Source organism: Mauremys mutica, chromosome 2, assembly GCF_020497125.1.
Source record: "Mauremys mutica isolate MM-2020 ecotype Southern chromosome 2, ASM2049712v1, whole genome shotgun sequence".
NCBI lineage: Eukaryota > Metazoa > Chordata > Testudines > Geoemydidae > Mauremys > Mauremys mutica.
In genome coordinates this window covers 156,750,418-156,762,645 of record NC_059073.1, presented here as the reverse complement: position 1 = coordinate 156,762,645, position 12,228 = coordinate 156,750,418, and the positions used below count along the sequence as shown (strand labels likewise).

Sequence of the window (12,228 nt, the reverse complement as noted above, 5' to 3'; positions counted from 1 at the left end):
TTTTAAAAGTGACTAGTCATTTTGAACACATCAATTTTTGCATAACCCGAATGAGAAGCCTTAATGGAGCCCGATTTTCAGAGGGTGTCAGAGGATAACTGCCCACTTTGATGGGACATGGGTCCAGCCACACCTGTGCCGTAAGTAATTACCGGCTTCCCAGCCTGAAGATTCAGGACTAAGGAGGGGCACGTGATAGCTTAAGAAACATCTGGGCCTTATAAAAGGTCCTAGAGACCAGTCTGTGTGCTGGAACCACAGGGAGTGGGCAGGCTTCTATGGCAGGTCCTGAGCCAGGGTCTGCAGGAGGTGGGTTACTCAGGAAGAACCAGTTCGGGGGCCCAGTGCTCTCTAGTGGAACAGGCAAGGATGCCAGGAAGAGAGCTCAGCAGGGTGTGAGAACACAGTCCACCCAGGGGCTGAAGGCTCTATCCCAGAGCCATAAAAACTCTCACAGGTAGCCCAGAAAGGGTCTGGGAATAGACCCAAGAGGATGGGCTGAAGGAAAGCCCCCAACAAGCAGAAAAACATTTTTGTTTGTTGGGATTTTTAGTTTGAGTTTCTTGTTCTGTGACTTGGCTAGAGGGTTAAGTCACAACTCCAGCACAGACCCATGTCTGGGAAGCCGAGGAGAATAACCTCAGGAAAGGAAACTGGGACAGGGAGTGTTCAGCCACACCATCCTCAGTCAGCAGGGAGCTTCCATGGGGCAGCCATGTCCCCACAAAGAGTGGGGATTTGGCACTTTCTGAAAACCAGGCCCCTTGAAGGTCTCAAGTCTGCCACCCAAAACTGAGATGGCCAAAAACACTTGCCACGTTTAAAAGTCTTGGCCCATGTTATTAGTCTGCTCAGACTGACTCTCAGCCAAAAAAATAAAAATAGAAAATAAAATAAATCACAGAAACTGGCATTGATTTTCTTTGATTCTTTTTAATTATAGCTATGAGCACAATTTCCTTTTAAATTTTGTAAAAGTGAAACCTACCCTTATAAAGTTGTCTTCCAGTATTTGTCCAAAACATAGCATTATACAAATGCTAACCAACTGCTTTGGGCCAGGCCTGCAGAAAATTGTTGTAAGGACAGAAGCTGTGAATGTGAAATTTTCCCAAATGATGTTTTGCCTGCACTGTGGCTCAACAGACCCGTCACGCTCCTGGAACTTGGCAGACCTGTGTTCTATTCCGGCTGTGCCACCAGCCTGCCGAGTGATCTTAGACAAGATCACTTCACTTTTCTGTGCTTTTGTTTCCCCATCTGTAAAATGGCAGTACTATTACTTACTGCTTTTGTAAACTGCTTTAAGATCTACGGATAGAAAATGCTATATAAAAACTAGGTATTGCTATTATTATTGGTGTGACCCCTAAGAACCTCTGCATGCCAACTGGCAAAGGACTCACGGTTTTGTATCAGGCCTGAGTCACTCACTGCACCTAGCACACTGCTTCACAGTATTCACCCAAAAAGGGTTGTGCAAAGTGTCCAATGGAAGCTTACGTCATACTAATCTTCCTGGTCATTGTGTGATGTAAGTATGGGTGACATTTAAGAATTTGTATGTATGTATTGAACATATATTTAGAATGTGTCTCTGGCAGGTAGACAAGCAGGTTTTGCCAGACAATGGGATGTGGAATCACCTCTCTCACTAGGTCTCCAGTGTAAATTAAGCATTGTAAAACCAACACAAAACAAGCCCTATTTGCATGTAAAGTCAACAGGAAAACAGGCTGATGGTGGGGATGTGAACTCAACAGGGGAGCACATACCAGAGTCTAACTTTGGGGCATTAGAAGGCAACATGACCCCTCTTTTATCCTGCACCTGAGGGTATAACCAGGCAATGTGGTTACATCCATGAAAACAGGATCTCAGCCAACCCGGATTGAAGCGCTGCAGAAAAGGCTTAGGTGAGATAAGTCGGCTTTCAACAAGGATTGTAGCCTGTTATATTACTTTTTAGTCTCAAAAAAGCATGTTATACTTTTATTTCTAACCTGTTGTTCTTGTTATCCTTGCTCACTATCTCTTAAATCTTAACCTTTGATTTGTTTTCACTATAAGTAGATTACAGCGCTGTGTTGTTAGATTGATTCAACTGAGTATCAGCTCCAAACAAGTTGGTGTGTTTATACTATTCCTTGGAAGCAGCAAACCTGGTAACTACCATGAGTGTCTGTGACAGGGGAATGCTCTTCAAGGGCGCTTGGGGTTTCCCTGTTGTTAACTTACAAAGCAGAGTAGGACAGGTAGAGTCCCGAGGAGAGTGCGTGAGTGGTTGAAAGGCTGGTGCTGTTCAGGCGCTGACACTCAGCTACCACAGGAAAGACTCCCTCATGCTGGAGGCGGCGGGAGACAAGGTTACACTCGGTCCTGGGCACCCAAAGGAAGTGTCACAGTTAGGCATGATTCTGATCACCTCCTCAGCTATTACACAGGAAGTCTTCCCCAGCGTCTTAGATAGAGGGTCCCAGTAGCACACCTCTTCCAAACAATTTGCACAGTTATCAGGCCAGATGTTAACCAAAACATTAGCTGCACCCACGGCAGAGCACACACACGACCAAATGAGAGGACAGTGAACAAGAAAAATGAAACGAATAAACAAGTGTAAATCAACAGAGACAAGATTTGAGACACATTTGTTTAAAAGTCAGCTGAACAAGTAAATTAATCAGGTTTGTCACAAACACTGGTGATGCTAGTGGGGATGCTTTCAAAATGCTAAAACCGTTGACTTACAATGTTTCTACTGTATCTGGCATCAAATCAGTTACTGCCAATATGAACACAATGACAATATGACGTAGGTCATCCTTCATCAACTCTTTTGTGAAGCCAAGTAATTACTATGACTAATGTAAAAGGATTTCCCACTGTCTTGGTCTGTAAGCCAGATGTATTTGACAGAGTGTAGGATTCTGTCCCATGCCCATGTCTTTCTGGCAAAAGCCCTTCCCTGTCCCTCACTATGCTAATACTCTATAGAAACTGCTTACATATACCGACTCTTTTCACCAGTGCTGTGGTTCCTAGTTATGACAAAACCCAGCATTCCTCTCAGGGGCATATGAAGAGCTGGAAGAAAGGTGCCTCTTGTCTCAACACAAAAGAGCATGGAACGGGATTAATAAATAGTGGACGTCATACCAGTAGCCACTACGCTGGTTCCACAGGTGGCTTCACATTCCGCGTTTCAGAGCAAACAGGCTGTATTCAAGCAATTTTCTGATAGTATGCCATGAAATCATCTGACTCCAGTTTCATATTCAGCGACAGAGACCTTTTTGTATATTATTGCTTTAAGAGGTACCATCTGGACTCAACATTACACAGTCCAAAGAGAAATGGGATTCTCTCAGCCCATGTTTGAAACATGCAGTCAGCCAAACTGGCACTGTTACTAGGCAGCCTTTGTGTGGGAGGGGGGTGCTGGGATTGGTATTTAAGAGCTTTTTAGTGACATTTAAGGGGCAACATAATTCAATCGGGTTTACATTCCCAGCAAGAGCATGGCTCTGAATTACATGTGGCAGCTCATGCCCTTCACAAGAAAAAGAGGATACTGATCAGCAGTGTTGGTTATGTGGGAAAACCTCTGCTGGTGGGAGGGAAATGATGCCACAGAGTGGCTTTCACTTGGCCACATCCCTTCTAAACCCAGCCATGCCCCTTACAATAGTAGAGCTCCACACTTGAAGGGCTTTTTGTGGAGTTGGAGGGAGGAAAGATGCTGTCTGAGCCTCAAATCTCCTCTCTAACAAAAACTGGAACCTTTTCATTTCCAGAGATCATGGTCAGGCCCTGTGGTATCTTACTTGTCTGAACTACCCCCCCACCTCCAACATATTGGTCAGGCAGCCTCTCTTTTGGATTAGGAGTGATATGCCTCTATTTCCAGGGTCCATCCTGGAAGGGGGACCTGTCCTTTTCAACTGATCTTCTTCCACAGCTTAACCTAGAAATCATTTTTGTTTCAAAAGGTTGTTTTCCTCTAAGAAAGTGAGCAAGATAAACTAGAGAGAGAGAGGAAGAAATCCAATGACCCGTGAGCTTTAATAATTCTGCTTCAGAGGGGTTTACATCAGCAGTTTACATTAATCTCACGGAAAGCTGTGTTTTCTCATGGTTAGAGCAGAGGAAAATCAAAACTCCAGGGTTCTAGTCCCCACTCTGCTACTTGTAACTTCAGTGGTCATCCCGGACACATCTTTTGACTTTACTATGTCTTTATTTTTTCCTCTACAAGATGAATAAGCTACTTACATTACGAGGTTGTGAGGCTTAATTAATGGGGGCTCGGCAGCACATATACTAAAACTGGAATGATACAGAGAAGATTAGCATGGCCCCTGCGCAAGGATGACATGCAAATTCATGAAGCGTTCAGTCATGAGCCTAGCTAGGTAGAGGATGTAAGGGGGTGTGAGGAGCCTCTTGCTCCTGCATGCAGGCTATCCATATCACTAAACCCTGCAAAGAGCGGGGAGGCAGCTGCCACCAGGCTGCTGTTCTCCGTCCTGCATAGGTGTGTGGAGAATGGGCAAGCAGGGGCACGGAGTAGGCGGAGCCTTAGCTTCACCCTCAGTCAGCAGGGGAAGTGATCTGCCTCAAGGAAAGAGCTGGCTCACTGAACTTCTCCCATGCAACAAGGGGGAAGCAGGGTCTGAACTGCGACTGAGCGCTACTGAAGTGCCAGCTGCCGTTCTGAACACCAGCAAACAGCAGACCACAGGGGAAGCTATTATAGCTCCATCAAACTAAAGCATAATCAGGTTAAACAATAGGAGAAACAAGAAAAATTAATTACACTGAATTAAATAGCCAATGAGTTGGCAGGACTTCATTATTATTATTTATAGGTTCACTGACATTCTTTTTTTGATGCATTCAATTTTCAAGACTAGTGATGACAAATTATCACACTGCACAGTGAAGCAGAAGCCAATGGAAAAAGTGACGCATTTAGAGCAAAATAAGGAAGTAAGCGAACAGTCAAAAAGTGTGTGGAGTTCAGACATCTTTTCATTAAATGACTGCTGGGCATATATAAGCAAAAAATGCCTTGTCTTTCAAGGGCTGATTAGGATCACGTAGTAATTCTACATCTGCACAAATCTAACGATTAATGAGGTTAGGGGAAAGGGTCAGAGCATGCTCTTCCTCTGTGCTTTTCCCCCTGGCATTCCAAGCATTCATTTTCAATTTACCTTTAAAGCTCAGCGGCAGGACTAGGAATAATGAATGCAGTAGCCACTTACCTGATGAGAACACACTGGTTGTCATGACGTTTCCATAGGCAGCGGTAGCACTCGTTAGCGACAGCAAAGATATGAGGTGGAATTTCCCCCATGTGGTGCTTGCTGTATTGCTCTACTGCAGTGCGGCCATAGAGTCCCGGAATGGTCTTGTAGGGGTTCACAGAGGCAACAATGGAGCCGATATAGGTCTGCAAAGGCACACAAAACAGGATCTCTGGGTTAACTATGTATGTTAAGGATCTACAGGGAGTTCTTTGGAGACAGAAAGAGCAACTTACCCTATGTTTGCAAATGCCTGGCACATGGCAGGGGCACTATCTGATATAGGTGTACAGTATGCATAGGCGGCAGGTTTGTATAATTTTTGGTGGGGCCCAAAATGGTGGTGCCCCCCCGCTCCCGCCCTGTAAGCCGATATAAAATGAAGCTACAACGCGTCAGTGCCACAAGATTACAAGGGTCAATTAAAAGTGGAAAGTCAGAAGCAGCACTTGCCTACTTCAATATACAGTATTATATTTTGTTGCACCTGTTGTGATGAAGTGGGAATGTTCTTAATATTTTCTCTGAATACTGTGTGGGTGCCTCAGTTTCCCCTGCAAGATGCCAACTGAAGGTGTTGGGGACAAAGAGATCAGGTGGCCTCCTTGTCCGGAAGAGACACAGAGGCCAGAGGAGGGAGTGTCAGTTTGGAGCTGACTGGGGAAATGGGGAGAGACCCAGAACTTGGTTCTGGGCTCCCCGCCCCCCAAGATGGACCTGACAGAGGGGTTCTGTTTTCTGTACCAACAAGCTCTGTTTAAACTGTGTTCCCGTCATCTAATAAACCTTCTGTTTTACTGTCTGGCTGAGAGTCACATCTGACTGCGGAGTTGGGGTGCAGCGACCTCTGGTTGCCCCAGGACCAGCCTGGGCAGACTCGCTGTGGAAAGTGCATGATGTGGAAGGGCGTGCTGAATGCTCTGAGGTCAGACCCAGGAAGGTGTAAGCTTCTTGCCCTGGAGACAGTCTGCTCCGAGAGAGGAGGCTCCCCCAGAGTCCTGACTGGCTTTGTATGGAGTTGTTCCAAAGCATCACAGCATCCCCTTCCACACCGTGCACTTCCCAGAAGTCCGCACAGGCACTGACACTCCCTCCTCCGGCCTTTGTCTCTTTTCCAGGCATTAGGAGGCCACCCGATCTCTCTGTTCTCCAACACCTTCAGTTGGCACCTTGCAGGGGAAACTTATTTGGGAGAAATGAAGTAAAAGCTGCCCAAACCGAGCTTGAGCACTCCTGAATTTTGAGGTGTTCAAATCTGGAAGGCAGGTGCTGGGGGTGGGAGAGGGCTGTGGGCTCCATGGGGGAGCATGGCAGCAACTGTCTGGAGCTGCACGGAGCCAGATACGCTGGTCTGAGTGGCACAGTAAGCGGTTTGGGGGTTGGAGAAGAGGTAGGGAGTTCCGGGGGGCAGTCAAGGGACAAGGAGCGGGGGGGGTGGATGGGGCAGAGGTTCGAAGGGGCAGTCAGGGGACAGGCAGCAATTGGATAGGCATGGGAGTCCAGGGGGTTTATCAGGGGACGGGTAGGAGGTGCGGTCCTGGGGGGGAAGTTGGGTGGGGTCTCAGGAGGGGGCAGTTGGGGACAAGGAGAAGGGAGGCTTAGATAGGGGCTGAGGTCCCAAGGGGCAGTTAGGGGCAGGGGTCTCGGGAGGGGGTAATCGGGGAACAAGGACCAGTGGTGCTTAGATAGGGGGTAGAGGTCCTGGGGGGCAGTTGGGGCAGAGGTCTGGGGAGGGGGCAATCAGCGGCCAGGGGCTGGGATTCAAAGGGCTCTGGACTGCTGGCAGCCGCGGGGATCCCAGAGCCTTTTAAATCCCAGCCCCGGCTGGGAGTCAGAGGGCTCTGGGCTGCCTGCAACCACGGGGGAGCCCAGAGCCTTTTAAATCCCAGCCGCGGCCGGGAATCAGAGGGCTCTGGGCTGGCCGCTGCGGCGGGGAGCCCAGAGCCCTTTAAATCTCAGCCGCGGCCGGGAATCAGAGGGCTCTGAGCTGCCCGCTGCGGCAGGGAGCCCAGAGCCTTTTAAATCCCAGCCGCGGCCGGGAATCAGAGGGCTCTGGGCTCCCCGCTGCGGCGGGGAGCCCAGAGCCCTTTAAATCTCAGCCGCGGCTGGGATTTAAAGGGCTCTGGGCTGCCTGCAACCGCGGGAAGCCCAGAGCCCTTTAAATCTCAGCCGTTGCTGGGATTTAAAGGGCTCTAGGGAGCTCAGAGCCTTTTAAATCCCAGCCGCAGCTGGGATTTAAAGGGCTCTGGGCTGCCTGCAACTGCGGGGAGCGCAGAGCCTTTTAAATCCCAGCCGCGGCCGGGAATCAGAGGGCTCTGGGCTGCCCGCTGCGGCGGGGAGCGCAGAGCCTTTTAAATCCCAGCCGTGGCCGGGAATCAGAGGGCTCTGAGCTGCCTGCAACCGCGGGGAGCCCAGAGCCTTTTAAATCTCAGCCGCGGCTGGGATTTAAAGGGCTCTGGGCTGCCCGCCGCGGCAGGGAGCCCAGAGCCCTCTGATTCCCGGCCGCGGCTGGGATTTAAAAGACTCTGGGCTCCCCGCCGCAGCGGGCAGCCCAGAGCCCTCTGATTCCCTGCGGCGGCTGGGATTTAAAAGGCTCTGGGCTGCCGGCAGCGCAGAGCAGGGGAGAAACCTAGCTCCAAATATTGCTGGAGCAGAGCCCCTCTTTGTGAATATTCCTGGGGCTAAAGCCCCAGGAGCCCATATAAGTTGGCGCCCATGACAGTATGTTGTCTGTGTCTTGCTCTGATACTAGCAGCAGCCTGTTAAACGTTTCCACCTGCCTTGCACATTTGGGCACCATTATAACTGCATGCAAATGTCAACAAAGACTAACAAAAGCTTGTTTCACACACACTTTTGGAGAGCTAAAATCTCATCTGTTAACATTTTATGCTACGCATGGGTCCGTAAAACAGTTGGAGGACTCGGTTGAACCGTCCACAGTGCCAAACCCCACAACCATACTGAGAGAGAAGCATCACTTGCTGTGCCAGTCACCCATGTGCTAGCGCAGGCCCAAAGACAGGCATTTAAGTATTTGGGGAGGTGGGGGGGGTGGCGCTTTGCTACAACGGAAGGTATTCTGGAACAGCTATTCCTGATTAACTGATTGTGTGGACATCCTTATTTCAGAATAACCATACTATATGCTGAATACATTTAATCCGTTTTGGATTATGCTAATTTGGAATAAGGCACTTTTGTTCCGGAATAAGAGCTTCCACACAAATCAATCAGGAATAGCTACTGCACATTAAATTCACACCCCATCTTACTCCAAATTAACTTCCCTGTGTAAATAAGCCCTTACTGCCTCTTCTTTTTTCTTTGACTCCTCTATAGTTTCAGGGCAAACCTTATATCATATCTATCCTTCTCAAGGTTGCAAACAGGGTATGAAGTAGCCAAATATACTTCTCCTGCTCCCCCACACCATGAAACTCACTCATACACAAATCACTGCTACCTGCTAAGTCTACCTAACATTTTGCATATCTTCACAATGTCTAATGCAGGGATCGGCAACCTTTGGCTCGCGGCTCACCAGGGTAAGCACCCTGGCGGGCCGGGCCAGTTTGTTTACCTGCCACATCCGCAGGTTCGGACGACTGCGGCTCCCATTAGCCGCGGTTCGGCACTCCAGGACAATGGAGGCTGCAGGAAGTGGCGCGGGCCGAGGGATGTGCTGGCTGCCGCTTCCCACAGCCCTCATTGGCCTGGAGCAGCGAACTGCGGCCAGTGGAAGCCATGATCGGCCAAACCTGAGGATGTGGCAGGTAAACAAACTGGCCCAGGGTGCTTACCCTAGTGGACCGCAGGCCAAAGGTTGCCGATCCCTGGTCTAATGCATATTTTAGACAGGAATGTGCATCCTGATTCCAATTAAACCTATCCATACACATATGCATGCGCTTGCTTGTGCGCGCACACACACACACACACACACACACACACACACACACACAAAATGAAGAGCTATGGAGGATACTTTCCTCCCAACTGGCAGAGCAAACAGGCGTCTGCTTGTCAGTGAGCAGGCCCCTCAAATAAAGTTGAGTTAAAATGGGCAGGAGCATTTCACCCCATCCGGGGAGCTGCTTCATTTGGAATATATTTCTGGAGCATGTACTCACTCATTGTTGAGCACGGTATTCTGATTTACATTTTGCTAGTCATTGGTTTGAGGGATGTTTAGAAATTAGATTCAGGGGCCAAATTCCTGTTTTCAAAGAAGGTGGTCTGGCTGGGCACTGGTGTAAGAGAAGAGTTGGACCTAGGACACTTAGAAAGTATCTGTACTCACCTTTTGCATAGCAAGGCCCTGATCCTGCAACAAGCACCTCATGAGCAGAACTGTGTCTACATGAAGTCAACAGGAGTCTACCTGTGTGGAGCTCATTGCAGAGTTGGGACCTTATTTCTATTAATTCAGTGCCTGACTTGGGAAAGATTAAAAAAGTGCTGCTCTGTTGCTACCTTCCCCACCAGGCTCGCACTACATGCCCCAGGAGAGTAGCCTCAGGCTCTTTGGTCCCTTCAATTCCCCTTTCTAACAAGCTTTGAAAACATGATTCAATTTAACAAAATGTACTAACCTAAGTTTCCCTTTCCCAAGGTCTGCTCTGTCATCCTTACATATTCTTGTTCTTTCCTTCATTCCCTCCCATCTCACCCTAGTACTCACATTCCTTACCTCAAGCTCTTCTTAGTATGTGCTCTCATCCCCCATTGTTCTCTTGCACTCGTATTTCCCTCTCCTGCAATCCTTTTGCCTTCATTTTTATACAGTGGGCCTAATAAAAGCAGATGCTTTGAGCTTCTGTTTTCTAATGTCACTAGAATGTCCTTGGTGTTATGACAGCTTTATTATGCATTGTTAGGGGAACAATATTCCACATTATAACCTGTGGATATTTTACAAATCTGTGTACTTATAATCCATTGGTTTTACAAAAATTCCCATGCCATGCAACTGTCGTTAGGGCACATGACATCTAGAGGAAAGGCACAAGCTAAATGTAAGATAATAATAACATTAGTCGTGTTACAGAATTGCATTAACATCACTGTAATCTACTGGGGGCATCCCCTCTAGGATTTTGGAATAATCAAAGAGGAAACATCCCCTGGAGAATCTCTCAGAGGTTTTATACAGATTCCAGCATAGGTTGGGATAGGCAAGATTTTCAGCTACTAGTACGGATTGCGTGAATACAGTTCAGACAATCAATAAAGCTTACAGCTATGCACGTAGTTCCGTACCACATTACTGAGTCTCAGTGTTTGATTTAAGGAGACCCCATGTAACCACATCAATACTAATCTGACCTTTATGGAATATAAACATGCACCCTAAACCTCTCCCACGACCAAAAATGTAACAACAAAATAAAAGAACATTCCATCCCGGTCTCATGACAAACCAGAAGCCAAGACCATTTGCTTCAGAGGAGCACTACTAGAATCTCTGCAACGGACAATTCTGCAAGAGTTTGGCCATACGGGAAGTTTAATCCTAACCCCAGTTAGTTAGCAGCTGATTTATGCCCTTAAGCATGAGAGGTCTGGGTCTGCTGCCACGTCTATGCTGTCACCTGACAGCTCTGGGGAAACGGGAACTCCAGTCTATGAGCACTATGGGCTCAAGCGGCACTGGATGTCCCACCCAGGGAGGCCCAGACTGGCTCAGGCATGCTATTTAAAGCCTAGGGAAAGCACCTGCAGTGAAGAGTGTCTGTGCAACTAGGCGGGCCCCTGGTTAGTTGCTGCAAACAGACCCTGCTACACTGCTCTTGATACCGTACCTTGTTCCTGGTTCCAGCCCTGCTCCTGACACCTAGCCTCAAGTCTGGTCCCAGCTCCTGGCCCCTTGCCCTGCCTCTGTTCCCCTAATCCTACTTTGGCTGACTCACTTGGCTCCTATCCACTGCAGCTCATCTGAACTCTGACCTGAGCCTATACTGTGACACTTGTACCGACTTCTGCTTCTGGCCTTGAGCAGATAGACTGAACAAAGGCCACATTATCAAGCCCCCTCCAGCCCAGGCCTTGACCTGCGCCCAGTAGCCGAGACCCTGATACTTCTAATTTTTAGCCCATCTAATATAACCGTGGCTGTTTTCATTACCTACATAATCTAAACAGTATGGATCAGAACTACTATGGGCTTGTATCCTAGTTTAAGACTTAACTTTCTGGCTCACATGGGAGCATGGGAACTACACTAACTGAATCACAATAAGCAAAATTAGAAATGACACAACCCTTTCCTTGCTAATGCTGTGTGTGCATATGTGAATGTGTTGGTGAATAGGACTGTGAGGGGTGGAGGTGCACGTGCAACAAAGTAGGAGCAGAATTTTTTATTACATGGGTTTGACATCAATCATCATATGTCTATGCCAACCCTCATTTATATCGTAAACTGAAGCAGTCAATAGTCAAAAATATGTATCAACTGCTTCATTATGCTAATACCATGCAGCAATGGTTCAGAGAAAAGCAGTTCCAGAAGGAAGGCAGTTCTCACTAAATGACCGTCATTTCCCCTTTGCTGAAATCAGAATGAATTCCATTTTCTGTTGATTTCCTGAAACTCCTAATCGGACTTTGAAAATTAAGAGTTAATTTCCTGTGATGCATACATTACAAGGGAATAACGAACGGGACAGCTTTTACAATTGCCAGTGGTCTAACAAGCACACAGGATTTCACGTTCTGAAAAGGTTAAAGGATGTTTCAAAGAAACACAGTTAAAGGAGCTTCCACTCTCCTAGCCTCCACCATAAGCCCAAGTTTCATAAATCAGTGAAAACATCTTGGATGGGAAAGCTTATATTTACTTGTCTGTCGTTCCCATTAAACAACCACTATCCAAATAAAAGACTTAGGGCCAACAGCTTCCATGCAACCCCCCACT

The 12,228-nt window shown here is 47.7% G+C and overlaps 1 protein-coding gene and 1 non-coding gene across 2 annotated transcripts in view; one reads left to right on the top strand and one right to left on the bottom strand.

The window, feature by feature from the left end:
* Nucleotides 1-12,228, bottom strand: part of MYO10 (myosin X) — a 246,042-nt gene that overhangs the window by 104,648 nt on the left and 129,166 nt on the right. Inside the window, exon 5 of the mRNA XM_045006733.1 lies at nt 5,268-5,455. Within this exon, the coding sequence (XP_044862668.1) occupies nt 5,268-5,455 (188 nt within the window). The remainder of the gene's footprint in view (nt 1-5,267; nt 5,456-12,228) is intronic.
* On the top strand, nt 4,302-4,403 carry LOC123365458. Its single transcript, XR_006577595.1, has one exon. It is a non-coding gene; the product is annotated as a U6 spliceosomal RNA (small nuclear RNA).